This window comes from Mirounga angustirostris, unplaced genomic scaffold (genome assembly GCF_029215605.1).
Source record: "Mirounga angustirostris isolate CCGP_5_RB_7025 unplaced genomic scaffold, mMirAng1.0.hap1 SCAF_12, whole genome shotgun sequence".
Classification (NCBI taxonomy): Eukaryota; Metazoa; Chordata; class Mammalia; order Carnivora; family Phocidae; genus Mirounga; species Mirounga angustirostris.
In genome coordinates this window covers 50,289,182-50,316,779 of record NW_026991720.1, presented here as the reverse complement: position 1 = coordinate 50,316,779, position 27,598 = coordinate 50,289,182, and the positions used below count along the sequence as shown (strand labels likewise).

General features: G+C 42.7%; 1 protein-coding gene across 10 annotated transcripts in view; it reads right to left on the bottom strand.

The window, feature by feature from the left end:
• OSBPL3 (oxysterol binding protein like 3) overlaps window positions 1-27,598 on the bottom strand; it is a 176,180-nt gene that overhangs the window by 60,963 nt on the left and 87,619 nt on the right. For 8 of the 10 annotated variants that reach the window (XM_064575146.1, XM_064575152.1, XM_064575147.1 and 5 more), the window contains 7 exons: window positions 7,963-8,079; window positions 7,756-7,809; window positions 6,835-6,948; window positions 3,197-3,364; window positions 2,502-2,625; window positions 665-768; window positions 363-455 (listed from right to left, as the gene is read on the bottom strand). In XM_064575146.1, coding sequence (XP_064431216.1) covers window positions 363-455; window positions 665-768; window positions 2,502-2,625; window positions 3,197-3,364; window positions 6,835-6,948; window positions 7,756-7,809; window positions 7,963-8,079 — 774 coding nt within the window. The remainder of the gene's footprint in view (window positions 1-362; window positions 456-664; window positions 769-2,501; window positions 2,626-3,196; window positions 3,365-6,834; window positions 6,949-7,755; window positions 7,810-7,962; window positions 8,080-27,598) is intronic. The other 2 variants (XM_064575149.1, XM_045864556.3) reach the window with 1 other exon arrangement.

Below are 27,598 nucleotides of genomic sequence, written 5' to 3'. Positions count from 1 at the left end.
CAAAAGAGAGTCTGCACAATGTCCCGTTTCCAGAGACTCCAGTGGGCTCAGAGGGATGATGAATCCACTGACTGGCAGCAGAAGAGGTGGGTAAGAGCACACACACAAGCAAGGAAGAGGGCAGGCGGGCTCAGCATTAAAGAAGGGGACACCGAAGTCCGAGAAACGGCTGCACTCCCTCCATCCTCATGCCATTTTCCCCTTACCCAATTCCATTACATGCTTACTGTAGTATCCAGAAAATCGAAGTCACTGAATTTCTCTCTGCACAGGGTATTTGTGAGAACGACTGTAGAAAATCCTATCGGGAGTCCCAGCAGCCCCCAGCATGTGGCACGGAGAGCAGAGGAAGCAATGGTTACCTGCAGCGTTCCTTTAGCATCTTTGCCAATAGCTCTGGACCGCCACCTCCTGTGTGATCTTTTTTCCTTTTTGGGACTTTCAAAAGCTCCACCCTTTGTTTCAAAACAGGAAAGAGAGCACAGAAAGTAAGGCCTACCAGACCAATTGGGGAAAACTGCACAGCAAAGTGACCACCTCCATCCCCTCGAATGTGGCTGAGGCAATCAAGACCGGACAATGTCCCACTGTTAGTGCGAGGCTGGCGAGGAGAGAGGGAAGCAGAAAAACACCGGAGTGCAAACAGCAGAGGGATCTGGCTGACCTGGATGGCGTTGATTGCAGGCGCCGAATATGTCCGATGCAGGACATCCATACTTTGGAGGAGATGGCTCATTTCCACCAGGTAGGCATGACAGTGTGCCAGGTCTGTGGGAGAAAAGCAAAAGGAAGATTCATAAGCCCTCATCTTGGCACCCAGCTTGCCCTAGGCAAGTGCCAGCTACTTTGTAAATTTATCTATACTACTTGATTTACATCTGTACGGAGACGAAATTTTACTTTCTTTTTTACAGAAGAGGCAGTACATTGTCACGGTGAAGGGCATGGATTTGGAGAATAAGACTGCCTCTGTTTGAACCCTTCCTGAACTCTGAATCTTGGGCAAATTATATCACTTCTCTGTGCCTTAGTTTTCTCATCTGGGAAAGGGAGAGAATCATACACCTGCCTTCATAGGACAGTTGTGAGTTGACAGAGGCAGCATGCTTTTAGAGTGCTGGTACTCTGTCAGCAGTAAGTAAATCAGCTATCATCATTATCATCATTATTTCTAATACTGTAATAACAGGGTGTCATTCTCTGCTTACAAGGACTCCAAACAAATAAATGAATGAAACAAAGCTGAAGGTTGCATTGGTCTCTAAGGATACCTGTCGATCAGGGACCCACAGGAGATCGTGATGATCATCTGCACATTGACCCAAGAGGACCTAAGAGTTCTCATACCAGTTCCTTGGTCGCTAACTCAGAAGATAGTCCTTAATTTGTTGTTCACTGGATGATGGTGGCTGTTTCCACTAAGAAAGCAAGACCCAAATGGCTCTCAAACTTTGACATCATCAGAATCAACTGGAGAACTTGTTAAACCACAGATCACTGAGATCCACCCACAGTTTCTGATTTGGTCTATCTGAGAATTTGCGTTTCAAATAAGTTTGCAGGCCAGGACAATGCTGCTGGCCCAGAGATGGCACTTCGAGGACTAGCTGTGCCAAAGCTGTGTGAGCTCAGTGAAGCTCCCTCGTGACATTTACTGGGAGGGCAAATCCTATATGGCCCCAAGTGTGATAGTATTTGCATTCAACGGGAGAAAATGTGCTTTTCAAGACCTGGCATCTTTCTCTCATCGTGGTTCTCAATCATGGCTCTGCTTTAAAATCAACTGGGGAAATTCTTTAAATTCCATATGTCCAAGTCCCATCTTGATATAATTAAATCAGAACATCCCCAATCCCACTGGTGACTTGTTTCGTTTTTTAGTTCCCTGGGTGGTTCTTAGCTAATTAGAGTTGAGAACACTGAGCTTCTTTATGGAAGGGTTCTCAATCCTGACTCCTTATCAGAGTCATTTGGGAAACTGTAGAAAATCAGTGATGCCAGGGCCCAAGTGCAGACCAATTTAAAGAAATTCTTGTGGAGAGTGGGTATTCTTGCCTTTTAAATGCTCTTCTAGTGATTCTCGTGTGCAGATAGGGTAGAGAACTCCTATTTCGTGGGGAGCTCCATTTGGTTCACCCACTCACCGTGAGCAATGACTCCCGATCTTGGATGTACACCGGAGTCAGTTTTAGCACTTAAAAAAAAAACTAGAGAGCTGTGTAGAGCCCACCCATGGAGACTGCAATTTAGGAGGTCCTCATGGAATTCAGACCTGGGTACTTAAAGAATATGAAAGGAAACCTGTCTGCATGCACACCCAGGTGAAGACGTGAAGCTCTGCAGGGAGAGCGTATTTTGTTCATCACCACTGCAAACTCAGTAAGCAAACTCTGAGTGGAAATGTGGAACAGTGACGGGGAAATTCACCTGAGGTGTAAATACTCAACGAGTGCCATCTAAGAGCCATGACAGAAAGAAGCAGAGGTTTCAAGTCATTTTACCTTTTGAGCATTTCTCCATGTCCTCTGAAGATTGTAACCATAATGGAACTCGTGTCTCACCAGCACAAGAAAATGATAAATTGCTTCCAGTTTGAATCGAGCTCTGCTTTGATATACTGCTACGCTGTTCCACAGATGACAAAAAGCACATTATAAATGAAAACAGAGCCCAGTGGGAACACGTTAGGGTAAAGGACAACAAAGTGAGCCAGTCGCTAATGGAAGCCGTCTGCCTATAATGGGGAAGAAGCTTCTACAAAGCACTCCACTAGAGACCCTAAGCTCTGGCTGTCACCTCAGCCTGGCCATACCATGCTCTCATGCCTGGGGCTGCTGTCCTGAATTTCTTCTTCGGTCAAATGATAATCATACCAAAATCATGATAGAAATGTTGGGAAATTTCGCAATCCTCTATGGCTATAAACATGCATACTGCATTTACAACCAGAAAAGAAAACCAAAGTCAAAATAGTCAAGGGAGGCTGCAGCATTCAGGGCCATTAAATTCCCCTGTATGAGCCGTTCATCAGTTACTGTCCCAGGGACAGCAGATGTTCCTCTGGTCCTGGTTCTGACCAACTGCACAAAGAGATTCCTCCCACGAGCTCTTCTTCCTTCACACGGAGCCCCTGGGTTGGGACACCCCCGCACAAAGCCACCCCCTTCTTTTAGACTCATAATTGGCAAGCTCTTACCTTCCTACTTGAAAGGGAGTCCAAGACCCCAGATGTGGAGTCTGTGACAGTGGATCCTGGGAAATAGTGGTTAACCTCGTGTGGAAACATGGCGATTTCATTCTGACGATACATTCTGTGGTGGCGGAGTTTGGATACCCACTCATCAAAGATTTCTTCTGACTTGACCTAAATTATATTAAAAAGAGGGAAACAAGAGCATCCCTCACTGAAAGGAGCAATTTCTTCATTCAATTGAGACACGTTCTCTTTACATGTTGGCACATGGAGAAATGTAGAAATACAAGTTTATTGACTTAGTTTACATTTGCGATCTACAGGAACAAGTTTGAGGAGGAAATGGAGAATAAAAATGGTCTTCATAAACTTCATTTAGGCTCTCAATGAAAGGGTCCAATTGTCATGCTATTATTAAGAAAGCAAAACATTACCACTCATATTGAACAACAAATAAACTAGAATTCATATTTACCTGCCTCAAAACATTCCCAAATTCACTTGTCCCCACTTTTCCTATTCTTACTGAAAATATTAGCACCATGTTTCTTTTAAACTCTTTTATAATTCAGACCTTTCAGATCAATCTTCTCTGAACTGGAACAAATTTGTAAATTCTTCCCCAAATATTTAACCTTCTTAATCTTCTCTGACAAAGAACACATTGCTGAGGAATGTGAAGGTTATTTTAAAAAACTTTCCTCCTGCACTTGGAAATAGAAAAAAAAAATGTGAAAAACTATTATTGGAGATTTCCAAGATTTTTCAAACACACCTACACCACCATAAATGAGTATCTATCAGTGTCTACTTTCCATGAAGAATAATGTTTATAACTAGCAACTTTTATTATAAAGTATTTCAAATGTTCACAAAAGTACTAAAAAGAATATAACAAGCACCTATGCACTAGATCTTTCTTCACAGTCCAGGTTTTGTATGTACAGGGCTGTATTAATACTTTCAAAGTGAAAAACAATAGATACCTATATATTAGAACTGAGACTCATGAAGTGGCAGCTTAAAATCACCCAACAGGATGCATGGTAGGTTACCTTCCGAGAAGAAAACTCCAGGTCAATCTGTTAAAATCTTTACTACCACCACTGCTGAAAGCAAGGATGTCTATAGCCATCACTCATTTAGGAAACATTAGGTCGGCTCTTAGGTCTGTTGTGTTGATTAGAAGTACATTCAGGACTTAAAACCCCTCCAGGTGCTACTGAATACATCATTTACAGGAAAAAGCAATACAAACTGACTTATATCTACTTATCTCCCCCTAAATTATGTCCTCGAAAGGTATTTCACTTCCCAGATGCGCTTACGGCGGGAACTTCACAGGAATCTTACATCACCCTTTGCACTGATCTGCTCTCAGAGGCCCTTAAAAATCGGCGCCCAAAACATTCCTCTTGACTCATTTTTTTATTGGTTAAATGAGGTAGAAGAATAAAAGCACTTTATTAAATAACTGTCCAGCATTCTGTTCCAACCCCACAAGTTGATATAGGACCGTGGGTGGACAGCCACTTAACCCCTTGGCTGCCCAGATTCCTCATCTATAAAATAAGACAATGGGACTGGATGACTGCCTGACTCTGAGGCTATTAACGAGGACCCGCAGACAACTGCTCATACCTACACTACTACTCACAGCTGACGTTCAAATGAATGAACAGGAAAGATGAACAGAACTTAAAGTAGATCAACACAGGGAAATAGTAAACTGTTGTTTATCATGATATAAGTACATAGTGTTATTTTAAGGCACTATGGTTCCTCAAAAATTAGGAATTAATAATTACTTTTATTCTATTAACTAGAATAGCAGATGAACAAGAAACTATTATTTCCTGACCATGTCAAAACAGAACTAGGTTAAGTGGGGCACCTGGGTGGCTCAGTCGGTTAAGCATTGGTCTTCGGCTCACGTCATGATCCCAGGACCCTGGGATCAAGCCCCACATCAGGCTCCCTGTTGGCGGGGAACCTGCTTCTCCCTCTCCCTCTGCCTGCCACTTCCCCTGCTTGTACTCTCTCTCTCTGTCAAATAAATAAATAAAATCTTAATTAAAAAAAAACAGAACTAAGTAAGAGTCATTGGAAGTACATGGAGACACGACTGAAACTATTCTAGAGGAGACTGACCTTTGAAACAGGGTGGTTGGGCTATTCTTTCCTAATTTTTTGTTGTTGTTGTTGTTATTGTCAACCAAGGAACATGTGGCAATGGGAGACATTTTTTGGCTGTTATAAGTGAAGGGAGTTTGTTACCGATATCTAGTGGGCAGAGGCCAGGGATGCCCTTCAACATCCTATAATGTACAGGACGGACCCCACATCAAAGAATTCTCCAGTTCACTATGTCAATAGTGTTGAGGATGAGAAACCCTGCTTTGCTTGGGGCTTAGGCTAGGAGACAGTATGGATTTGACCATCTTGTGCAGTCAGTCAAGCACACGTATGTGTTATGCATAGATTTGTGCAAGCACCGCACAGATGCTATGAGGAAAGCATGGGGCATCTTAAGACACGGAGCTCATCATCTCATGCTCCCACTTTCCCAACTCCCAGCCCCCATTCTCAATATTCCAAGTAATTTGCCTAAGTAAGAAAAGAGTCTTAACATCCTCTCAATTAATTCCTCACATTTGGGTACCACCTAATAATTATACACAAAAACTAAACTTATTGAGCTGACAGCAGTCTGGGCATCATGCCAAGTGTCTTCCATGCAGCGGTACCACATGGGCACTCTAATAATTCCTATTCTGGGGAAGGGTGGTGAGAAAACAGAGACTTTCAGGGATTAAAAAATTTGCCAAAAGGGGCGTCTGGGTGGCTCAGTTGTTAAGCGTCTGCCTTCGGCTCAGGTCATGATCCCGGGGTCCTGGGATCGAGCCCCGCGTCGAGCTCCCTGCTCGGCGGGAAGCCTGCTTCTCCCTCTCCCACTCCCCCTGCTTGTGTTCCCTCTCCCGCTGTCTCTCTCTGTCAAATAAATAAATAAAACTTAAAAAAAAAAAATTTGCCAAAGGCCAGTAGCTAGTAAGTAGCCAGGTCAAGATTTGAACCAGATCTGGACCTCTGAAGCTCCTATATCATGCTTTTAACCATCTATACCATCTGCAGGGGAGAGGACAGAAAGGAGGAGTAAGCCGCTTTCAGGGGTAGATTTGGAGGCCCATATTTTAGGAGAAAAGTTCTTGACATTCACTGTAGTATGAGAATTTTAATGGAATCCCTATAAAATTAGCTAAAAGGGTAAGACTAAATATTAAATATTGTATTTCAGGGAACCTATTTTAACCTATGGTAAATGGTTCTTCACTAAAGGTGGCACAGTCTAGGGGAAGGAGGGGTTATTCGGAAACATGAAGTTTTTTTTACCATTGACTGTTGTCACAATCACGGTATGTGGGAGGGGTGGTCCTTAGGGGGTGGGCGACAAGGATGCTAAACCTTTAGCAGTGTGTGAGATGGTCCATCCAAATATCAATAGCATCTGTTAGAAATACTTTCATAAGGAAGATCTTCTACACATTGGTTGGATCTTTTGAGATAATCAAAGGGCATCACCAATCCCTTTGCAACCTAAAGAAACCGTGCGACAGGAGATGGCGCCTGGGAAGCAGCCTCACCTTCAGATGGTAGATGTGCTCCTCGGTATCCAGATCTATGCATTTTGATGACTTCTTTACGGACATCACCGAGAGCCCAACATCAATGCAGCCGTGCAGCTTCTCTCTCTCGATCTGCAGAGGCGTAAGAAGAGGGCCGCTTGAGGTCCAGGGTGTTAACAACAGTAGTAACATCCCTGACGCTCCTCTCCTGTAGCCTCCCCGTCAACATCCACGAATACAAACATAGGAACTATGACTTACCAAGCATTTAGTGTGAAAGGGTACTGAATTAAGTGATGTCCACCCATTATCTGTTTTGGTCTAAGAGGGGTTAAGTAACAAGCGGTTAAGGCAATCAGAAGTGATTTAAAAAGAGGCGTAAGGGCAGGAAGCTAAGACAAGCCACCGTGGTTCAGGCATTATGCCAGGTTTTCTACATGCAACCCTACAAGATGAGCACTCTATGAGTCAATGGAAGCAAGAAAGGAAGAGGGAAGCGCTGGGTGAGAGGAGGACCCGTACAAGGGGCAGGACGAACAGTCATTCCAGCCCTTATGGGCTGTCTCCCTAGTGTTAAAGCAATAGAGAATTTTCTATCACCATCAAGGGCCTTCCCCACCAAACCCCTCGGTCACTGTAACGGTGGGAGTGATACCTCTCCTATGTTTTATTCCTGTTATCTTGCTGGGAAAATGTCAGCCCAACCCTAAGACCTGAACAGACCCCTGGATACTCAGGAGCGAACTGAGCCCACCCAGAACCCAGGCCTGGGACAGTGTGGAGTAGGCACCTCTGGTCCATGTGAAGGAACTATTACCCCCTTCGGTTTCCAGTTCAGAGAAATACAATCCCCAAATGTGTACAATCTCTTCCAGGAGCTGACAACAATTAGCCCTTCAGAATTCCTTAGTAACATATTTGATTAAGAAGAAGACTTACATCGGTTTGGCTCTTGGCATATTTCAAGATTCCTTTGTCCAGATAGAAAAATCTCTGTAGGGAAGAAAGTATAATTCACTAAGACACCCCATTTAGACATCTTCCTTTCCCTCGGTCCCAATTTTCAACTTCAAATTAAATATACACGCCTACAAACCATGTACTGAGTGCGTGCAAATAAAGGTGAAGCAAAGACCAGCGTCTTACCTTGTGCCAGCCTTTTAAGGGCCATTTCCTCTTTTTCAGCAAAAATCCTTCCTGAATGGGAGGCTCCTGGGTGTAACTCATCTCTCCTCTCAGCCCTTCCACCACTTCCCAGCTGTCCTGTGCCAATAAAACAGTTCGTGCTAAATGGCTACCTTCACAAATAATAACAACAGTCAGAGACACTTCATCCTACTGGTAAATCCATCCAAGATGGTGAGCTTGGCTAGGTTTGTTGGCGAGAAGAAGTTAAAATTTAATTTTCTTTAAAAAAAAAAAAAGATTTTATTTATTCATTTGTCAGAGAGAGAGAGAGAGCATGAGCAGCGAGCAGAGGCAGAGGGAGAAGCAGGCTCCCTGCCGAGCAAGGTACCCGATGTGGGACTCGATCCCAGGACTCTGGGATCATGGGACTCGATCCCAGGACTCCGGGATCATAACCTGAGCAGAAGGCAGATGCCTAACTGACAGAGCCACCCAGGCGTCCCTAAAATTTAATTTTCATACAGGTCCTGGACTTCATGGATTTAATGCTGTAATTTAATGGCATCAAGTTTGATTTTTTTTTTCAAAATGCCTCTCCTAGAAGGGAGTGTTTCTCTCTCTTTAGTGCTTAAACATGGCTAATGGTAAAGCTTTTACTGTCAGTTCTATTTTTGTCCCCTTTGACATCATCACACAGTTACTGTTTGCTCACCACTAGACTTCAATCTGAATTTTTTTTTTTAAAGATTTTATTTATTTATTTATTTGAGAGAGAGAGAGAGAAACAGCATGAGAGGGGAGAGGGTCAGAGGGAGAAGCAGGCTCCCCGCCGAGCCGGGAACCCGATGTGGGACTCGATCCCAGGACTCCGGGACCATGACCTGAGCCGAAGGCAGTCACTCAACCAGCTGAGCCACCCAGGCGCCCTAGACTTCAATCTGAATTTTAACCAAAACCTACAGCCATCAGGTGAGAATATGGGAAAATTCTTAAGAACTGGCTGAAAAGTATGAGACTGAATGCAAGCTGGTAAACATGACAACATGGTCAAAATAATGATTCAGTTGCAAGTTAATCTCTTTAAATTCTAGATATTTAAATACTGGAAATCCTGAAGCATTAAAAAGGTGCTTTTGAAACAAGTATTTTCTTCCTCTTTTTCCAGAAATGTTGTCCGCCACACCCTTCTTTTGTTTCAAAAACTTTTGGGGGGAAGACAATTATTGCTGTACTGAGCTGTTTGTAATTTTGAGGAGGTACAAGCTGTTATTGCGATTAATCCTCTGTTGTTGGCTATCTAGTAGTGTTAACTCATTGATTGAAAAAGGATTTAAAAGGGAATACAAAAGAAAAACACTAAAAATTCTGAAAATTTATTTTTAAGTGCTTGAAAATGCACAAAGCATTGCAAAATTACCAGATAGACCAAAATTGGCAATACCCATTTTAGAGGCTGAGATAATGGATTTTTATTTTACTAATGGATTAATATACATGAAATGCACAAACCTTAAAAGTACAACCTGATGAATTTATACACCCATCCCATCAGTAACTACCATCCAGATCAGAGAGAAACATTTCCAACATAGGATAATTAAGTTTTGACAAACATGTCCTTCCCCACGCCCTCTAGCTTTTTTGAGATATTACTGGCATATAACATATATGAGTTTAACGTATACAATGTGATGATTTGATACACCTCCATTCTGCACGCCTCCCTGCCATCACTACCGCTTTTTTGTGTGTGTGGTGATAACACTTAAGATCTACTTTCTTAACAACTTTCCAAGAATATAATATGGCATACAGTCACCATGCTGTACATTAGATCCCCCAGAACTTACTCTTCTTATAGCTGGGAGTTTGTATAATTTGACTAGCATTTCACCATTCCCACCCATTCCCACCCCCAGGAGACACCATTCTACTCTCTCTTTCCTTGAGTTCAGCTTTTTTAGATTCTGCATATAAGTAACAACATACGGTATTTGTCTTTCTCTGATTTATTTCACTTAGCCTAATGCCCTCAATGTCTAGCCATGTTGTTGCAAAAGGCAGGATTTCCTTCTTTTTTGTGGCTGAATGATAGTCCCCTCTGTGTGTATCACGTTCTCTTTACCCATTCATCCACTGACGGACACTTAGGTTGTTTCCTTGTCTTGGCTGCTGTGAATAAAGTTGCACTGACCGTGGGGTGCAAATATCTCTCCAAGAGACAAATGTGTCCTTTTGGCCAAGATTTTATGTTGACTAACTTGCTCTTAGTTGAATCTCCAGACTACAGGTGAGGATTACAGGTAGAGGCCAGAGGAATTGGGAGATGGACAGTAAGTCTGGGCCAGCACCAGGGAGCAGAAGCAGTTTGATTCAAGCCCCAGGAAACAGTCTCAAGGAAGGGCATGGAACCACAGGGGTCGTGGGTGCTCTGGCTCAGTTTCTGTGTTGTCAAGTCCAATACATGGGAAACACGTGGTAATGAGAACACCTCTCTACTTTAGCCACTGAACTCTTTGTGACAATCCTGACAGACCTGCCTTATGTCCGATTGCACTTTACTATGAATATAGTTAAAAGTACATTCCAGACTTTTGAAATGCTATAGTAGTATCCCAAGATCCGGAGTTGTGAAAGGGAATTCTTCAATGGAAAAAAGTAAAGATTATATTTAGCTCTTAAACTGGAGGACTTTTTCCGAAAGGCAACAATGTCAAATGAGATTTCTTTATAGCACTATCAATTATTCAGTCACTTAATTACACCCAGACAATACCTGGAGAATGCATATTATTAAGTGATGGGAAGTCATACGCACAGGCACACACACTCATGACCTCTGTCCACATGTACTTCAGCTTAGAAAGCCATTCCGCAAAATTTAACGTGTCCTACCTGTCACAATTTTAACGAATTCTTAAGGTCAAGTTAAAAATTCCACCTCCTCCAGGAAGCCTTCTTCAAAGGAAAGTACTATTTCATCCTAGAAACTCCATCAGCACTCCATCTTACATTTCCAATGGTTTACCACTTACTTATGATATTATATGTGAGATTTTATCATCCCTACTAGACAACAGACTCCTTGAGGGTGTAAAGTGTCTAGTTCACTTCTGATTTCTTCACAATGCTTAACCTGCTGTCCTGTGAATACTATACATCTGATTGGCTAACAAATAAACTTGGTCTTAGAATAAGACTGCAAACAGATTTATGTTCTTGGGATATTATAAATCAGCATGCATTTGAAATGTGCCCCGTGTCTTTGGGCCAAATGACTATTTACAAGCTAAATACAGCACATTCATATTTGTGAAAGAGGGTATATGTGTGTATTATCATTGTTAAATGGAAATCTATGGCTCAAAGTCTTTTGGAAAGTACTCTAAGGGGATCAAGTCCTTTCAATGTAAGATACCCAAGCAGAAGGCAACATGCAGTGATAATACTAGACAATCACGTGTGTCTGCTCAATACATTCAATTGTGCAGAATGCAAATGCCAAGAGGGATTAGATGTTAATTGCATACTTCACAAAACTGAAAAAAAAAAAAAAACGGAATGAGATCATATCTGTAGTTTAAAGAAAAACAAGAATTAAATTTCAAAAATGTTTCAAGGATTCATGTTGGAACTACATCTCTCCTGAGTTTTTGAGACACAATACATTCCTGTCAATGAGCCAACGTGGAGGGCTCATTTGTTGGCATTTAAAGGAAATAAGCCAGAAAGGGTTTGCATTTATGCCAAACAAAATATCGTCTTTTTTCCTCACTTTATTTTCTACCTGGGCTCAGAACTTAAAACTCTTACCAGGTTGGAAAAGCCAGATTTGAAGTATTTAAGAAAGTGAAGACTCTGCTTGACTAAGGAAGAAATCTCTGCAGCCAACTCCTTTTCTGGGCTTGCCATCCAAATCCTCCCCTTCCAACTTCCCTGTCTGTCACTGTCCTTGAGTCACTCGGCTGAAACCTGAGAGCCAGCGTTCTCTGCGGGGGCAGTACTCTCCCTCCGGGGCTGCGAAATGGTGGGGGTACTTCTAGTTGTCACGGTTCCTGCGATCTAATGGCTGGGATCCAGGGATGGTAAATGTCCCCCAATGCCTCCGTCTTAGACAATGAAAAGTTGTCCCACTTCCCATGAGACTTTCCAAAGTTCCAGTGAACTTTGAAACAGGTGAAACCTGTTTATAATTTCTTGAGCACAGAATTTGACTCTTTCATATCCATACCAAAGTTTTTCTGCATGGTTTTTATACATGTTGAATTCTTGGTATTGCGACTCTTGGATAACTGAGGGAAGGCTATATTTCCTTCTGTTTGGGACCTTAACAAGCATCACCCGCCATTCTGGAGAATCGTGTCGCTGAAGGCCGTGTCACTTGTGGTATTTGAGTTATTAGCACAACAAACCCATGTGGGTCTGCATTAGTAGCTGTCACATTTTACATATAGGTGTATCTGACCACATCATTATATCTTCTGGTATAATCATATGTGGGCTTCTACACATTAAAATAAATATTTTAATATTAACCACTTTCTTTGAGTTTTCCTTTATATTACAGGAAAGCATTATGGTGATATTTTCAAAACTATTATTCATTATAAATTATTAATGAATTTCATTTGAGGAGAGTAAAGGGTCATTAAAATATTGGTCACAATAAATGGATATTGTTTTGGTGGGATTAAGAACCACTGCTGTACCTGACACAAATTCTATGAGAAGAAATGTTATGTCTTCATGGTGTAGTGAGATCCCTTTGGAACTGTGAGGGCTTAATTAATTAATTAATTTCTCATAAGTAAGTACTGTTGGTTTCATCCTCAAAATGTTTATCTTCTATGTCCCTTCCTCTCTGTTCCCCAGCCACTATCTTTGCCCAAGCTCTCATCCAACCTGGTTTCCCAAGACTCTCCACTTCCATAATCATTTATGGGGCCCCATTATGCCTTACCCTCCATGTAGTATACAAATGAATATAATGTAATACTTATCTGCATTTTCACTTCTGTAGTTTATTTATATTGTTAGAGCCTCCCAGAATCTTCTCTTAATCTTTTCCACCCGTGCAAACCCTTCAAAATTTTAGTTCAGTTTCTGAAATTTTCCTAAATTATCTAAACCACATCAATTGTGTATTCCTATAAATATAGCAGTATTACTGTTGGGGCATCTGGGTGGCTCACTCGGTGAAGCATCTGCCCTCGGCTTGGGTCATGATCCCAGGGTCCTGGGATCAAGCCCCTCATCGGGCTTCCTGCTCAGTGGGGAGTCTACTTCTCCCTCTCCCTCTGCTTGTGCACTCACTCTTTCTCTCTCTTAAATAAATAAAATCTTTTAAAAATTTACAGTAGTATTACTGTCTATTATCAAATAACTTAGTGTTTAATTAATTCATGAATTTTTCCCACTTTTATCCCCAGGACTTTGGTCTTTTCTCCCCAAAACAGTTGTAGGGATCATCTTTTCAACTTGCTTAGAACCCCAGCAATGAACTATATATATATATTATTTTTATATTTGTTATACATATGATATACATGCTATACACTAGATATAGATATAGATATAAATATCAAATAAAAGAATTTTCCCAGGTTTATTAACTGTTGGGGTTTCAAACCAAGAAAATGGATTAAGTTCTCAAACCCAATAAATGGTGCTAGGTAGATGGTTAACAAGGAAGTATTAAGTCGTATCCATACTTCTGTACAGTCTGCAATTTAAAACACAAAAGGGTAGTGCCTCAGGAAATACTATCCAAGGGGGCCTGCTGAAAGAGCCTACAAATGGAACAATATAAACAATAATAACATAAAATAATTGGAGAACAGTTTCTAGCTCCATGAAAGCACGAATCTTTTCTGCCTTGCTCATTACTTAATAGGGCACAGTAGGTATGAAGAAATATGTTGAACAAATAAATGAAACACAATAACTAAATTTATTAAGCATGCACTATCTGCCAGGTAGTGTGCTAATAAACACTACTTACAATATGGCACTTAATCCTTGCACCATCCTGTGAGGTTGGATTAGTATCCTTATTTTTGGAATGTGGAAACTTCTGGGAATTTTTGGAATGAGGACGAGAGCATTAGATAACTTCCCCAATGCCATAAAGCTACCAAGAAGTAAAGCCACCTGACTTCGGAACCTGCATTTTTATTCATTCTGCTACATATTATAATATAATGCATATTCTGCTATAATTTAAATATATAAATTCTGATGATAAACCAGAGTAAATGCCAAGCAGTGGCCAAGATCCTGAAGCAGTTTGAAGGAGTTAGGGAACATTGCCCTACGGGTAGAGACACGCAAGGTCTAGGGTCCTGCTCAGAGCTACCATGTTTCCTATCTGTAGTCCCACTGAACTAGGGCAGGAAATCAGCCTGTGCATTTTAACACTGCCAATTCTTTGCTCATTCGCTTTTTTATATTTGGAATGTCTGCCCCATCTACTTCTCAACCTGTGAATTCTCATTTGCCCCAAACCTCCTTGGGGCACAAATTCTCTCCCTCATCAGCACTTCCACAAGCCTCACTCAAACGAGTCTCTCTCTGAGTCAGAACGTGGTTCCGTGAGGCCAGAGACAGGGTCCTCTATGTAGTAATCTCACTACTTCGGACCTAGGGGCCCTGAATAAAATACGCACTGAATGAACTACTCTGAGGAGCAAGGGGGTATGAAAAGGGCCCAAAAGAGTCCTCAGGGTGAGGGATTTTAATCATGTGTGCTGAAATGGGGTGAACTGGTACTCAGGACAGAAAAAACCAAAGATGCCGCCTTCTCTTGGCTCAAGGGACCAGGGGTCCTGAAATAGCTGTTTGTGTTCCATATACCCGGTGACCAGGGAGCGGGACATGCACCTTGAGCCGAACGTTCTAAGATACAGTACAGGGTGGACTTGGGCCCCCGGGGAAGATCAAGGCCCTGCTGACTTAGCCCAACACGGCTGGCCGGGCTGATATGCTGCCCTGAGGCTGTCAGGCTGAAAGCTCACCGCGAATATAAGATGGAGAGAGAAATGTGACAGCATCTGGGGAAAGTGGCTTCTTAAGGTCTTCGCTTCAGTTTTAACTGAACACAGTCTGGCACTGTCGTCCGGCATTAAATTCAGTCTGTTCTACTGAATGTCAAAAGAGGGCCAAATATAGAAAGCTGCTTTGTGGTTGGAAAGGCAACTAAGCATTTATCCATGCTCATGAGCTGGCACAGTTCATTTCCATATTGCTGAGTGCACAAGTTGAAAGCGTCCCCCCCACAGCACAGCTGTTTCCACAGTGAACGTCTCCTCTGTAACTTTCAAATGCTGGATTCTCAGCGCTGCCCCCTGCAGTGATGTCAGAAATAGAAAAGGACTTCCATTCTTCCTGCAGCTGAAGAGTGTTGTGATTGCCTCTATCTGGCCTGAATGTGGAGTGGGTTGCTCTGATTATTTATCTAATCTGCTTCTCAGGTTTTTAAAATTCACAAGACAATAATACCTACCATTAAATCACATGGAGCATAATTTAACATGCCTTTAATGACTTTAAAGGCATTTCTGATTTTTTTTTTAAGATTTTATTTATTTGAGAGCGAGAGAGCATGATGGGGGGGGGGGGGCGGGCAGAGGGACAAGCAGACCTCCCTGCTGAGCACAGGGCCCAATGTAGGGCTCAATCCCAGACCCCTGGGATCATGACCTGAGCAGAAGGCAGATGCTTAACTGACTGAGCCACCCAGGCACCCCAGCATTTCTGATTTTCTAAAGCCTCAGAATCATCAATATCATCTTTTATGATTATACTATGAACATATGGAAATACTTGTCAATAGATTTCCAGTTAATATAATGACAGCTTTAACTGATGCCATACCAATTCTGTACTTATATTTAGTCACTGAGAGTTGTAATTGTTACACCAAGCCTATAAATGCCACCTTGCTCGGGCCATGCAGCCCATTAGAGGGGTGGGGGCAGGATGGTTATAGCTGCTACCGTGGTAGTGACAACGGCAATACAAGTAACAAGTAGCACTTCCTGACGATCTTCTACGTGCCCCCAGTGACTCAGTAATGAAGGTGTACGTAGTCCGCCCAACATCACCCGCCCTGAGGTGGTGGGCCCCATGTGTGGGCTGCAGACCACACACACAACCTCTCTGCTCAAGATCACCTACGAGTGGGCGCCTGGGTAGCTCAGTTGGTTAAGCGACTGCCTTCGGCTCGGGTCATGATCCCGGGGTCCTGGGATCGAGTCCCGCATCGGGCTCCCTGCTCTGCGGGGAGCCTGCTTCTCCCTCTCCCACTCCCCCTGCTTGTGTTCCCTCTCTCGCTGTGTCTCTCTCTGTCAAATAAATAAATTAAAAAAAAAAAAAAATCTTTAAAAAAAAAAAAAAAGATCACCTACGAGTATACTAGAGTCCCCCGAAGGCTGCCTGCTGCCCTGTCAGTCCGGCTCCTCACCCCCAGCCCTGCTCTCTCCCCAGGCACAGTCAGTCTGCCTGGCAGCACGTTCCTGCACGTAACAGGCATGTGTGTTAGCCAGTGATGACGGGATAACTCTGTGCACACAAGGGACTCAGGAGTCTCTTCCGGGTTTATTGATTTTTTCAGGGTACAGAAGTAATGGTTTGTTTGCTCTCGTAGAGTAGTTCTTTTAAACCTCAGAGTTTGAAAGAGAATGTGAAGTCATCTACCCAGCTCTTTCATTTTAGAGATGAGGAATCTAAGATAAATGATTTGTGTAGGACCACAAAAAGGAGTGATGGACTTCTGAGGGCCAGGACCAATCTTTCGACTCCAACCTAGTGCCCTTCCCCCTACCCCTTTCTAAGAATTCCCTCACTGTCACAGTGGCAGACGGCCTCACCGAAGAGCCCCTGGGCTCCCTCCTCACACAGGGGCAGGTGCATGTGATGCCAGGGAAATCCTCCCATACAGACTCCTCTGTGAACGGAACTCAGCCAGAGGCACAAATTGGGGGAGACTCTCTTGTGCTCTTTGGTGTATACATTCCAGCACCATTCTAATATTTTATCTTTACTACCTTTCATTAAAAAAAAAAAATCATACTGTAGGGATGCCTGGGTGGCTCAGTTGGTTAAGCATCTGCGTTCGGCTCAGGTCATAATCCCAGGGTTCTGGGATCGAGTCCCGAGTCGGGCTCCCTGCTCAGCCAGGAGCCTGCTTCTCCCTCTGCGTGCTGCTCCCCCTGCTTGTGCTCTCTCTCTCTCTGACAAATAAATAAATAAAATCTTAAAAAAAAAAAGCATACTGTCTTTGGCATCATAGAGCTCTGCCCTTTGGTGTCTAGCCTGGAGAGAATCGCAGACTCTCTGCATTCAGACATCACACTTTTGCACTCCAATTACAGGGCACACAACTCCTGAAGAAAACTCACTTCGTTGCTGGATGGCGCAAGCTGATAACAGTGTTCTCTCTGACAAATGTGCTCAAAACTGTTTTTTGTTTTGTTGGGTTTTTTTCAGAGCTAATTGAAATTTGCAATCAAAGCAGAGACACATTCCGGCTAACTAATGCGCATATAATTTAGAATCACAGGAGTAGGTACCCGAATAGACTCTTCCGGCCTCTGATCCAAATCATCTGCGATTTCTTCCTCAGTCTGTGTAAGAATAACTGGTTCTCATAATGAGAACCTAGTGACAGGATAAGATCCTGGAGAGCCTTCTGAATCAAAGAAGGAATGATTTAGGTGCTAAGTAAGTTAGACTCTGGTTCATAGCTGACCTTCTATTTAATAAGGCAGTCTCTACTCAAAGGTCTGAAGCTTAGCACTAGGTGCTAGAGATGGAAAGATGGAAAACCAAGGTCTGGCTTCCAAGAAGTTAGCATATATTAAAAATCAAGACATACCACGAGGCTGAAGACTTGGAAATGCTGAAAGAAACATGCTACCGGAGTTCTCGAGCACAACCACACGAGCTAGACCCACCTCAGGAAGAGGGCTTGAGCTGGGACTCAAAGGAATATAGACACAGGGTGAGAAGGAGGGTTTCTGAAGCTGCCTTGACAGCTAGGTGGCTTAACACAAAAGCACTTTATTCTTTCACAGTTCTGGAGCCCCAAGTCCAAAATCAAGGTGTCAGCAGAACCACACTCGCTCTGGAGGCTCTAAGGGAGAAAGTGTTTGTATCAGCTAAGGTTGCTATAACAAAATACCACAGACTTGGTAGAGGCTGGGAAGTCTGAGATCAAGGCGCTGCTAGATTTGGTTCCTGGTAAGAACCTGCTTCCTGGCCTGTAGACGGCTGCCTACTTGCCATGCACTCCCATGGCCCTTCTCCCGTGTGTAGTAAGAGTGAGCGCTGGTGTCTTTCCTCTTCATAAAAGGGTACTAATCCCACCATGAAGGCACCACCCCTCATGACCTCATCTAAACCTAATTACCTCCTGAAGGCCTGCCTCTAAATACCATCAGGAGGGTTAGGGCTTCAGCATATGAATGGGGTGGGGGTGGGGGGACATAAACATTCAGTCCACGAGAGCATTACTTGTCTCTTCCAGTTTCTGGTGGCTACCAGCATCGTTGGCTTGTAGCCACATCACTCCAATCTCTGCCTCTGTCTTCACATCCATGTCTATAGTCTCCTCTGTGTGCTTCTTACGAGGACATTGATCCCTGAATTTAGGGCCAACCTGGATAACCCAGGATGATCTCCTCATCTCAAGATCCTTAAATTAATTACATCTGCAAAGGTCCTCTTTCCAAATAAGGTAACATTCACAAGTTCAAGGATTAGGGTGTGCACGTATCATTTGGGAGGTGGGGACACCGTCAGCCCACTAACTCGGCAAAAGGAACCACCAAGCCAGAGATGTGCCAGGGATGTGCCCGCTCTGGCGTGGGACAGAGAGAAGGTGAATTTAGCTGTGATGCAGGCTTGTGTACAGATGCGAAGGGAGACACAACTGCTCTTGATGGTAGGGCTGGCACGTAGAGGACTTAGGAAGGATGTCAGATTATTCTAGAGAAGGCTTCTGTTTTGCCACTGTCCTACTTCTTATACTGTCATTTCTAGGCCTTCAGCATTTTAATATCATCATATCACTGAGGTAGATTCAAACTCTCCCCTCCTTAGGAAAGAACTGTTGAGTCAGTTCACTTCGTATTTACATGGATAGCTTCTAGAGAAAATTCCAGTAACTGCTCTCAACAAAAGCTTTGGGGTCACTGTTCTGCTTTTGTGTATCCTGCGCTATGGCCGATGCCAACCGTAGATAAATAAATTGAATTTCTTAAGGCACCCTGTGTAGTCTCTATCAAAGTAGAATGTTTTTTTTTAAGGTACTATTTATTTATTAGAGAGGCAGAGAGAGCACAAGCAGGGGGAGTGGCAGAGGGAGAAGAAGAAGCAGGCTCCCCGCTGAGCAGGGAGCCCGATGCAGGACTCGATCCCAGGACCCTGGGATCATGACCTGAGCTGAAGGCAGACGCTTAACCGACGGAGCTACCCAGGCGCCCCCCAAGGTAGTATTTCTAAAACCCACCAGAATATAGTTGTTGTGCTTGTCATCCTGCAATTGCATGCACAACAGCACGAACAGTTCAGCAACTTCCAGAAGTGTTATCCGATTTCTCCTGCTCCTTACAGTGAGGAATATAGCTGACAGTTTATCATTTGTGGACATGGAGAGTAACAAAAAAGCCCCAACAACTCAAATAGGTCATTTTAGCTGAAGTCTTCACCTCTTCTATCAAACGTTTGTTTATTTTTTCTTTCCAAGACTTACAGCGGGAATACGTTGAGAATTGAGCCTTGTATCTTTGCCCTTCCTACTTTCAGTATATCAGGTCCAGTGTGACTTGCTTAGGTATGCAATAAGAATAAATAAAAGGTAGACAATAAGAATAAATAAAAGTCCCAGAAAGTGAGAATCTGGAAAACTAACACAGAAACTATTATAATTAATTATTTTTCTCTGTTGGGCCCACCAGAAAACAAAAAACAAAAACAAAACAAAACAGCAGCTCCAGAGAGACCTAAGGGATCCTAAGACCGCTTCTGCATTATTCTTGGCCCTGCATGCACAGAGGTGTTAGCTGAAGGAGGTTTGCTTCAATAACAATCATTTGTACATAAGGCACATAGGACTTGAATGAACTTCTAAAGCAGCTTTCTAGTATCTAACGAAATCCAGTGTTCTCCAAATAGATGGTTGCCTGGTCTCTTACCACTTACAAGCTGTGTGACTCAGAACAAGTCAGTTAATATCTCTGAGCCATATTTTCTTTCTAAAGTGTAGAAAATAATACAGACCTCGCTGGGTTGTTTTGAGACTCCAGGGGATAGTATGAAAGGATACTATGAGCTGTAAAAATGCTAACGGATACTTGTTAATTTCTAGTGTCCCTCGCTAACGCTTCCTTTCAGACCAGCCCAGACAGAAGAGGCCCAGCCATGTGACTGCACTGTGCCACCCAGCTGGTAGCCGAAAGGAGGTAGTGGGGAAGCGGTCACCAGGTGGTACTGCGTGAGGGCTCTTGGGACTCCTGCTTATGGAAGGTGAATGGTTTATGTATCCAACACTTATGCAGCACCTACTGCATGCAGCCTTTCTTCTATTTTGCACAGCCTCATAAGAAACCAAAGCAAAGAAGAGTTAAGTAACTTGTGCAAGGTCAATCTGTTTATAAACAGTCCAAGGTTTAAACTCAGGCCATCCAACTACCAAGGGAGTTCATGCTTCTCACCTGTCATCTTTTGTGACCATCACAGAATAACTGATAGAATCACTACATTCTCAAGTATCTCCTCCTTGACTGGGTGGTCTTCCTTGTGGTATTTATACAGCTTATACTTAAAAAAGGCAGATGTTAAATCTCAGAGTCTCTAAAAATATGATTATTTAAAAGAAGTAAGTAGGACTAAGCATGTTCAATAAACACCTGAGCATTATAGCTTTAATTCACGTTTCACTCCTTGGCACGGTCTCTCCCATTCAGCCTCATGTCTTACGGGTCCTGGCACCAAACCCAGACAGCCTGGGCTCCCTAAAGAACAGCATAATCTAATAGACTGCATAAATAAACCCTCATCAGGTGACCCTGGGAGAGCTCAAACACCATCTCAGATTAGCCCAGGGGCAGGAGAGTGACAAGAGCAAATTGCATAATTGTATGGAGACTTACCCAGCAATGACTCTCTCCATTTCAAATCCCCTACACTCAAGAGTGAAACACTTGCCAATTATTTTAAAAGGATTCCCTTTCTGATTTCTAATTTATTATATAGCAAATACTAACAACATATTAGGAAAGAAAGGAAGCATGCTCTCTTTACAAAGCAGTCTCCCCAACAGAGTCAATTTCTTAATTGTAGTGGTCTGTTCAGCTGTCCTGTCCTTGGTAGCTTCACAAAGCCTTGTCCAGGGTCTTTTAATGATAGCTTCTTAATAGATATTGGCTAAAGAATTAAAACTTGAGCATACAGGACTGTTTCACTAAAGACAAAACTTACTCATCTTTATCTAGCTCAGTCTGGCTTCCAAAATGTGTTACTTTGAAAGTTCTAGGAAAGAAATGTAAGGGGGCAGTGGGAAGAAGGCGAGAGGAAATTACTCATATTTTACAAGTTCGGAAATAGCAATTCTCTCTCCCACTTAGTTATCCCTTAACCTACTTAATATATCCACAGAGCTTTGTGAATAGTCATCTTTCAACCTAGCAACTGCATGCTTATTCATTCATTAATACACTTACCTAATGTCTACCATGTGCTAGCCTAGGTACTTCATATTTATTATTTCACTTAGTTCTCCAAAGTAAGCACAATAATCCCAGTTTCACAGCCAAAGAACTGAGACTCAGAGGTTTTATGTAACGTGGCAAGGTCACCCAGCTAGCAAAAAGCAGAGCCTGTGTGAATACAGGTCAGTTGCAACAAGACACCTTTACGTCTGTTCCATACTTTTCGACAGAGGGTTTGTTCAGAGACCACAGGTATAGAAAGCAGTTAGGAATTTCATCATTTGCCAGATGAAACTCAATGGAGAGGCCTTTGTTGATTTTTGAAGATCCTCACAATACATCACTGGAATGAGGGAGCTCAGGAATTTGTGGGCATGTTGCTGCCATTCCCCATGTCCACCTGGCCATACATTCTAAGCGACCCTGATGGCATTCAGTAAATTTAGTCCACTAATTTGCATCTGCCATGTGCAAAGCCCTGTGCTAGGTGCTGTGAGGACTAAAAAAATGTGTAAATAGAAACCCAGGACTCTGAGAACTATATTAATCAAAAGAGGTTATCCACATGAGCAGAGAAAAGGGCAGTGTTCAGCACGGAATCAGTCAAGCTCAAGGTTCCCAAATGGAACATGTGAAGGCCTATCTCAAAACCTGTCTGGGGCCTGGTAGAATTGGGGTGCCCTCTTTCTCTGCTCCTCTTCTCTCTATGAGAATGAGCCCTAACCAGCCTTTCACATCTACCTCTCCCACTAGACAATGCCAGCAATGACCTCCACAACCAATGGTCATTCCCAGGCTTCAATCTATTTGACTTATCAGCTTTGTTCATTAAAAGTAAATGAATTAAAGTGTTGCAATTCAACATAGATTTGCATGTACCTTGGAAATGATTTGCAGTGAGCATATATTATTTTTATAAAAGTTACTTTTAAAATACTACAGTGATAAATGAAGATTCTTTTCTAGAAAAATCACAAAATTCAAAAGGGCAGAACAGTTTCATATGGATCATTCCAGCTGAAGGGGTAGCTGAACCAATGCCTGAGATGGGGAAGAACACTAAAGCAAAGATGGACCTAGTGCACTACAAAAATTAGGGTACGAGTAAGACAGTCAGAAGGGACCGACAGCCTGCTCCTGGCTGGTTCCTTTAACTGGGGATTTCCTCAGGGAGAACAGGTTCCTATCCTACAGATAAAGGCCCTGTATCTGAAGGATGCTCTGCTCTTCTTCAAAGAGATCCATTTCATCCGCCGACTGTCAGGGTTCTTGAAACAAGACCATTTTCAGTTCTGGCTCTGGAACTGGCCTGAGTTCAAAGGAAGCTCATCTGTAATTGTTAAGAATTTCTTAAATTTACAGAGGATCTTTCTCCAAATAGATTCAACATCTTTTAGCCAGTAAAAACATTCAACTTTCTCTCAAAACAACCCTGGAAAGGAAGCAGGAGGTGAGTTTTGTCTCCATTTCATGGATCAAGAACTGAGGCAAACCTCACTTGCCTAAAGTTCCTCAGTAACATAATATAAAGACGATAGCAGAGATGGCTTGATTTCAACCCTCCAGTATCACTGCGGGACGACCCTTGCTGCCATGCATCCTGTCTATGCCCATGAGCCACAGTGGCAAACAGGGCACTCTTTCTCACAACAGTCAGACTCAGCTGCAGAATCCTTCTCAACACAAGGCTCTAAGCAGCTACTACCAATAGATGGTGCTGGCATGGGAAGAGAAAAAAAAATGTATACCCTTGAGAGGACAAGGCCTGGCAGAACAGAAAAGGGTAAGGATTCATCAACTCGTTTCACCTGTTTTAGGTATGGATTATGCCAGGTATTGAAGGTACCAAATACAGCCTGAATATTAAATATTCTACTACATTCTTCTCTAAAAGCATTTTGGGGGCGCCTGGGTGGCTCAGTCAGTTAAGCGTCCTACTCTTGATTTTGGCTCACATCAGGATCTCAAGGTCGTGAGATCAAGCCCATGTGCTTGGCTCTGCACTGGGCATGAAGCCTGCTTAAGATCCGCTCTCTCTCTCTCTCCTCTATCACGACCCATGCATGCTCTCTCTCTCTCTCTCTCAAAAAAATAAATAAATAAATAAATAAATAAATAAATAAATAAATAAAAGCATTTTGTTAATGTGTATAAAGGAAGGCACTTTTTATTTTAAAAGTATATATTCAGGGGCGCCTGGGTGGCTCAGTCAGTTAAGCGTCTGCCTTTGGCTCAGGTCATGATCTCAGGGTCCTGGGATTAAGCCCCGCATCGGGCTCCGTGCTCAGCAGAGAGCCTGCTTCTCCCACTCCCTCTGCCTGCCACTCCTTCTACTTGTGCTCTCTACCTCTCTGTCAAATAAATAAATAAAATCTTAAAAAAAAAGTATATATTCATATATGCATTGTATACTTTGTGGGCCTTTGTACAATACTAACGAGTACTGGGTAGATATAGGAGTAGATACGTGTATAATGCCTGTAGAATTTTCTAGGGGCAAAAAGCAGAACTATTCTCTATGAGCATTTATATTTTCCATAAATAAGAATGAAGTTCAAATTAATGTTAACTATAATAACAAAAATGAATGTTAATATTAACTCAGGACCTATTATGAGTCTGACCCTGGATTAGATGCTTCAGTTTTCATCCTCACAATAATCCTATGTGAAAAGAACTATTATTATTTCAATTTTACTGATGAGAAAACAGAGGCTTAAGGTTAAGAGTTTAAGGTCAGAGAACCAATGAATGGGTGGAACCAAGGCTGGAGAGTTCAAGTTCTAATCACTAATGCATACAGTCCTCTCAAAATTACCTTGATAAGATTATATTTGCAAGTTGTTTCCATACTGACAAAATGAGGCATGCTATATTTAAATTTCAAAAGCCCTAGTATTTAAGCTAAAAGATGACAGAACCCTTCTTGGGTATTCGTGGTCCTAAATTGTAAACTCTGTCTTAGGTCAGAAATAAAAACAAAGATACAGATCACAATTCTTGATCATTCTGTCCTTCAAGGAAGCAAGCTCTTCTAACAAGACTATAGATAGGGAATACCTCTACATAAATGCATAGCTCCTTGTGATTTCATGAGGGGAGGCTCTGGGATAGGAAGGACAAGTTCAAATTCAGTTCAAGAAACAAGGACAAGGGCAAGTTCATTGCAAAGAACTGAAAGAAAGCTAGTGTGGCTGGAGTACACAGAATCTCAATGTCACTTAGTGATGCTGGAGGAGAATTTAAGTAAAATGACTTAAGATGACCGGGTCTTTCAGCCAAAACTATATTAAAAGTTTGTGCGTTCAGTGCCCCTCTCTTATAACCGCCCCAGCTCCAAAACAGCAAAAATACAAAGTTACAAAGATGTAGGGGCTTTTGCGTGTGTGTCTTCGTGATTTAAAAAAAAAAAAAATTAAATATCTCCATGGATCAAACACAAAATAGAAATGCAAAAGAAACTGTAGACAGAAGTGTCCAGGAGTCCTACTTCTGTGGGCTATTGGGGCTAAAAATGTCCACAGGAAAAGGATGAGACCTGAGCTAGCCTCACTGCTGGAAATAAGCAAATGCTGAGGGGGAGCTCCACACAATGAAAGGGGGCTTTAAAACTTGCCTTATCCAGGGAGGTGGCAGAAGGCAGACACAGCCTCACAACCAGACTTGGGCCATGTGTGCTGACCTGGTGGTGGATCTTGGATGTTCTATCACTGACATGGAACAGAAGTCCCCAAGAGCAAATATAACCCCTGACTCTGGGTTGGGGTCCTCGGAGGTAAGAAGCAGGTAATAGCAAATCCCTAAATGGGGCAGGGTGAGTGCAAAGAAAGAACATGGGGAAACAAACTCAAGATGATACTCTAAAGCAAAATTCCAAAGCACAGAAGAAAAACCAGCATTAAAGAGGGTCCAATACAGTCAACATCAGGCCTATCCATCCCCCGCCCCCACCATGAAATGAAGAAAACAGCCTAATAGTGACTTTAAACTGGAGCTTTAAAAACGAGTAGGTTGTTGAACAGATTATCTTTATCAGTTAGAGTTCAACATTCCTCACATTAAATGTATTATTCCATAAATCTTGAAGTTTTAAGTGTTGAACTTGTACTTTCCAGTGAAGTGACTGGAAACACAGCGTCACTCTTTAGCATCTACAAGACCACGGGGTATGGCTCTGTTCCCTCGGAGCCATGAAGGTTGAACTTCCAAGGTTCCTGTACCTCCCCAGCACCTTTAGAGAATGAAAGACAATCTTGGGACAGCTTGTGATGGCAGAACGGACACATCTTGCCAAGGTGGACTATATGGATGGAAAACCTAAGCCACTCCTACAACAGAACACCTCTCTTTGACAGAAGGATGGGAAAGTGGGCAGAATAAGAAAATGGTCCCTGAAATTAAACACGGCCTTTATAACTAGATTCAGTCTAGGATTGGAATAAAGTTATTAAATTCTCCACCTGCTCTGCCACAGAAGTGTTTATGTTTACAAAGCTACATTACATGTCCCTTAAAGTGGGAGATCCTAAATATAAAAGATGACCATTTGATGAATGAATAGCTGAATGGCCAACCATTCTAAGTGAGAAGAAAATGGAGGCATCACACACATTCCTTTCACTCTTCATGACAAGCTCAAAAGAAGCTCTGTGAAAACCAAATCAATCAATTCAAATAACACACCAAAAGAGTGTCTGTAGTATTCAGTTGTAGGATGTCACAGCACTGCTCCAATTCCTATGGTGTTATAAGCACCAGCAGTTTAAATGAATCATGTTCCTTCTCTTTATCCAAGAAGTACATAGCAAGAGATGCTACTAGGTACAAAGGGTGAGGGAAAGCTCACACATTCAGGCTCTAATCCCAACCAGAATCTCGGCTTAGGGAGAGAAACACCCCCGTGGAAAGCTGACAAGGAGGGTGAGTGTATAGTCAACTTTCTGAAGCCAGGACTCCAAGGGGACCACGATGCATTAGCCAAGGACTAGTTTTAGTCATTTTTTAAAATCCCAGACAGAAGTGATTACAGTGCTAAAAATTTTTTTCTTCCTAACCCCTCACAGGAGATCTTGGAGGGCGCCCCAAATGTCCAGGCTGGGGCAAAATCTGATCTGTCTAGACTCGTAGATTCTAATGACACGAAGCAGCCTTGTGAAGGAATAAGCTCCCTGTCCCAGGCGATGTTCACATGGAGAGACGCATGAGAATGCGTCAGAAATATGCAGACGTGCCTGAGGTGGGAGGTTGCCGGACTATTGCTTCCAAATTTGGAACCAAGGACTCGGGGCCAATTCCTGGGCGAGCGCTTCTGGTGGGGGAAAGGCAATGCCAGCAAAGCCAGCAGATGCTGAAAAGGCTCAGGGGCCACTGTGGTCGGGAACCCACAGCTTCCTGACAGCCCACTCTCTACGTCACTGAAGGTGAGAGAATTAGAATGATTAACATGCATTTACCACCACTGACCTAAAGCCAGCAAATTCTGCCAACGGAGATGTATTAGAAAGAGAAACGAAAAACAACATATCATTACGGCTGGTGCTTAGATAGGAGTTAATTATCCAGGTCTTTGCTTCACTTCTTTCTTCTTCCTACTGAATTCCTTTTGCCCACTTCTCTGTGGCTTTGATTCCCTTATCCGGTGGAGAAAGAAAGCAGGGGAGACTCAAAGTCACCCACATGGCAATCTGTGGGGGAAGTGGTCATAAAAGGCTTGGGAAGGGGAAGGAAGAAGAGGGCAGGAGGATATTAAACTTATTGGGACAGTGACTGTTCCTTTGTTTTGGTTAGTAGGGTACAAAGGAAAGTGTGGGCTCTGGAGTTAGACTGAGTTTTGACTTCTTGTTCTGCCACTTACTAGCAGTGTATCCTTGGGCAAAGAACTCAGTTGGTCTGACTCAGCTTCCTCATGGAGAAAATAGGGATATTCCTATCTGTGTTGGAAGTCA